The sequence below is a fragment of the Cebidichthys violaceus genome, unplaced genomic scaffold (assembly GCF_023349555.1).
Source record: "Cebidichthys violaceus isolate CVI_PGR_0920_01 unplaced genomic scaffold, fCebVio1.0.p SCAF_11, whole genome shotgun sequence".
NCBI classification, from domain to species: Eukaryota; Metazoa; Chordata; class Actinopteri; order Perciformes; family Stichaeidae; genus Cebidichthys; species Cebidichthys violaceus.
The window spans coordinates 2,190,227-2,194,341 of NW_027176274.1; the positions used below are offsets into that span (position 1 = coordinate 2,190,227).

Genomic DNA, 4,115 nt, shown 5'->3' on the forward strand with positions numbered 1-4,115 from the left:
CACGGCGTAGCGGCGCCTTCCTCCTTCAGCCTCCTCCATCACGAGCTGCCGTGGCTGATGAAGACCATGATGATGACGACGTTACTCTAACTGCCTTGAGGAAGATGATGGTGTTGATGAGGAAGAAGATGTGTGGAATGTTAAATCACACTTTGCTGCAGGAGAGAATGTGGCAAAAAATAGTTAAAGGAGGTTTAACGTGTGTTTTAATCTCACATGTGCAGATTTGATCCTGTCTATGTTTACATAATCAACTTACTTCTACTCTTGGTTGAACTTTGTATAGAAGTCTAGTCTAAAATGACTCTACTTCTCTCTAGTGTCCAGCAGGGGGCGACTCCTCTGGTTGTATAGAAGTCTAGTCTAAAATGACTCTACTTCTCTCTTGATTTATTCCCTCAGTAAACATTGTAAACATGAGTTTATGGTCTCAATCTCTAGTTTGTGTGTTACGTTTTTTAAATTGTGTCATTTGAACATTATTTTTGTCTAAAGTTATTTGTTTGACTTTATTGTTTTGTGGTTATTCCTGGTAGTGTGAATAATAATAATAATAATAATAATAATAATAATAATAATACACGTGTTATTTAGTTTATTCTGAATTATATTACCACCACTTACGTCACTTGATTAAAACCAATTTTAATAATTTAAATAAAGTGTCAGAAATGTAAATCACGTGATGTTTGTTCATAATAAATCTGTCTTTTAAAGAATTGATTTGTCCTTTACGTTTGACATTTAAACGTCATTTCCTGCCGTTGTTACACAACACTCAGTTTCCCAGAATCCTCCGCACGCATATTTGCATAAATCCCGTACCACGTGACCCTTCTCCGTCCGTGTCGGTCTGTTTCTGAAGGTGAAGCGACTATTTCCTTCCCCGCCAGCCTCCATTCAAGTAAGTTACATAACGCAGGATACCCCAGCAGCCCGCCGCCGCTTTTAAACTAGCACACTACGGGTTTTAGTTGTTGTTTTTCGTCCGCCATGACACCGATAACGAGCCGTGTTCGTTAGCTAGTTAGCTAACGTTTGTGTTACGCAATGTCTCCAAACTGTTAGCTAGTAAAAGCACAACACGGCGAGGCACGTGGTGCTTCTGTAACATTATAACGTGAGCAGTATGCCCTTAAAGCGGATTAAAGTCATCCACAAACCATCGACTACTCGTGGGAGTATTAAATGTGGTGTTTGAGCTCTAAAACGTGGACATTGTAGCGTGTTTAATCACATGTAAACCCAGGGAGTTGTCTTTAAATTACATGGTTTTGTGTCTCAAACAAAGAAACTAAATATTAAATGATTTAGGGTTAATCTTACTATGTAAAAAAAATATTTCATAAATGTAATATTTAAAAAAAAGTTAAATATTCCCTCCTCCCAGCTTCTCAGTTGTAAGTATTATCCCCCTTTTTAATAAATTAAAAGTGGTGTGTGTCCTGTCATTGACGCTAACGTTACATCAGTCCCCCTTTCATCGTTGGCTAACATTATAATAAATATAAGCAATATGCCCTTAAACAAATCATCCACTACTGATAAGAGTAATTTGCATAATGTAAACAAATGTATGTTAATATTTAAAACGTGCTAAACATTACCTCGTCACCAGCGTCTCAATTGTGAGTGTTTCCCCCTTTTTATTTTTTTAATGTGGGTTGGACCCTCAGTGGGTTTGACAAAGAGAGCAGCCTTAAGACTGTGTGTGTGTGTGTGTGTGTGTGTGTGAGTGTGAGTGAGTGAGAGAGAGAGAAAAGATGTGCTGCTCTACATTAAGTCTGCTAGTGAGTTTGTTGAGAACTCTCATGTTGTAGGTCTGAAGATGTCCACTGTCTCCGCTGCCTGCATGGAGCCTGCTGCCGACGGTGCGGAGCAGAAGAAGCCGCTCAAAGCGTGCTGCGCTTGTCCAGAGACAAAGAAAGTCAGGGACGCTTGGTGAGCATCTGTACAGAGAGGGACGGAGACACTTTTACTTGTCACGAGTAAAACATATTTCTGACTCCATGTTTGTTTTTCCTCCTCCAGCATCATTGAGAAGGGAGAGGAGAGCTGCTCGGTCCTGATTGAGGCACACAAAGACTGCATGCGGGCACTTGGATTCAAGATTTAACATCTCCACTGTGTGTGTGTGTGTGTGTGGTACGTATTCATATCGTTGGTGTCCCTTCAGCTCGTTTGCATGTATAATTTCTTTGTGCCGGGTCGTTTGTGACCCTCAGCTGTTACTGATTCATCCCTCACTGACCAGTGCTCAGCATCTCAATGAAGAGCGATGCAGAACCTCAAGTGTTCGTCTCTTTAAAGTGACAGTCATGTAGGAACCGTAGTCCGGTTCTGCCGGGGCTTCTAGTGATATGGAAATATTAGCAGCAGTGAGAACCTTCAATTACATTGTGATGCTAATGATTTCCTGGCGGCAACAGCCGGCCTTCTAATCGCCACTCTGACCTTCGGTCTAATAGAGCTAAATGTCCACTAAGAGGACGTTGTCCCCCACAGTAGAGGTCTAAAGTAGAGCGCTGGGTCTGCGTGCCTCTACTGCTGCCAAACGCATTCTGACAACCAAAGGCGGACCCGGAGGACCGGCTCTGGTGTGTAAAAGCAGCGTCCGCCCCTCTGTGAGCCGCAAAGTTAATTAAGTTAACCTTTCTGGTATTTGCAGTAATGAAGCCGTTTGTAAGTCACCAGGTTTATTATTATTATTACCGCTTCATTTCAGCAGGTCAAGTGTGTCTCTTGGCTATTGCTGATTTCATCCCGTTGTGCCGCATCAGACCCGGTCACCCTGTAATGAGGTGGGGGGGGGGTGGAGGAGGAGCTAGTGGGTTTAATGTGCCTGCATGACTTCACATGAGACGCACCTGAAGCCGTGCAGCCCGGTTCACGTTCCAGCAGAATAGAAATGATGTCGCTTAATGTTTAATGTGTTCATCTGATCTTTGCTCTCTCACACAGCGTCTCAGATTTATGCTCTTTTTTTTTTTTTTAATATTGCTTTTCTTTCCTCCTGCAGCAGGTTGCTGTGAACCATGACCCTCGGTGTTCTCCTCCTCTTATTTATACCGCCGCTAGCAGGGAAATGTGACGAAGCACTTCCTCTCTCTCATGGGATGACTGTCTCTCCTTTTCTGTCAAATTGTTTGTTTTTTAAAATTCTGCAGAATGTCTGAAGTGTTTGACTGACGTTGAATAAAAGTCCTATGCAACACTGCTCTCTGTGTCTGAGTGGTCGCGTTGAAGGCCTCTCTGCAGCGAGCGGTTGCTCTCCACAGTTGCCGTCCTCGGTATGCACTCAGGCTTAAAAATAACTCCTGCCCCTGACAAGTCAATACTTGGCATATCTGCATTCTTCCTCTGTGGCGTGTCGCCGTTAACGAAGTGTGCCTGACGGTGGACATCTGCTTCGAGGCGTCCATTTAAAAAAAAAACCTGTTTGAAATGTTTTATCTGCAGAAGAGTTTAACTGGTTGGTCCTCTACTCTGGTTTACACTGCTCCACCTATTTAACCACACCAGTTAATGGTGAGCTGGATTTCTTTTAATTTGGGTACAGGTGTGAACACGTCAGAGAAGCCGTTAATATTCAAATACAGATGGTTACAAAGGAAGCTATGAATCCATTTTACGATAAGGTAACTGCTCCAGAAGATGAGTCTGTGCTTTAACTCAGAGCATCTCTTAAAAAAACTAACATTTAATTCAAACTACGGAAAAAAACCTTCATCGGTATTTAGAATGGGTTTGACTGTCGCTAGTTAGTTTTAATCTCTGTCTTGTGAGCATAACTTGTATGTTTGTCAAATTCAGCCAAGTAACACTTTCATGTTGTCATGAATTTAAATTTGACCACTCAGAATGGGTTCACAAGACTCCTCTGGTTACATCACATGGCTTTAATGAATGTTTCTACAAAAAGACAAAACCAATTCACACAACATACACATTCTATGTAATACGGCAGATTGTTTCATGATTTAAGGAGCCAGATCCTTCAAATAGTTCTTAAAGACATTAAAGAAGACAACGTGTCTCAATTTTCATTTGTCCCACATCACACAGCTCGTTAAATCTATTTAAAGCTACAACGAGGAACCTTCATGTAGTGTTGG

The 4,115-nt window shown here is 41.8% G+C and overlaps 2 protein-coding genes across 4 annotated transcripts in view; one reads left to right on the plus strand and one right to left on the minus strand.

Annotated features, from left to right (window-relative positions):
- hcn5 (hyperpolarization activated cyclic nucleotide-gated potassium channel 5) overlaps window positions 1-1,655 on the minus strand; it is a 15,634-nt gene extending 13,979 nt beyond the window's left edge. For 2 of the 3 annotated variants that reach the window (XM_068737274.1, XM_068737264.1), the window contains exons 1-2: window positions 1,608-1,642; window positions 4-155 (exon numbers count right to left, since the gene is read on the minus strand). The gene's annotated coding sequence lies outside the window, so the exon portion shown is untranslated. Of the gene's footprint in view, window positions 1-3; window positions 156-1,607 lie in introns of all 3 variants that reach the window. The other variant, XM_068737282.1, reaches the window with a different exon arrangement.
- cox17 (cytochrome c oxidase copper chaperone COX17) lies at window positions 804-3,217 on the plus strand. The gene is made up of 4 exons (XM_068737300.1): window positions 804-904; window positions 1,821-1,941; window positions 2,032-2,145; window positions 3,020-3,217. Exons 2-3 carry the CDS (start codon window positions 1,829-1,831, stop codon window positions 2,114-2,116), a joined length of 198 nt encoding a protein of 65 aa, XP_068593401.1. The 5' UTR covers window positions 804-904; window positions 1,821-1,828; the 3' UTR covers window positions 2,117-2,145; window positions 3,020-3,217.
- Window positions 3,218-4,115: the final 898 nt, after the last annotated feature.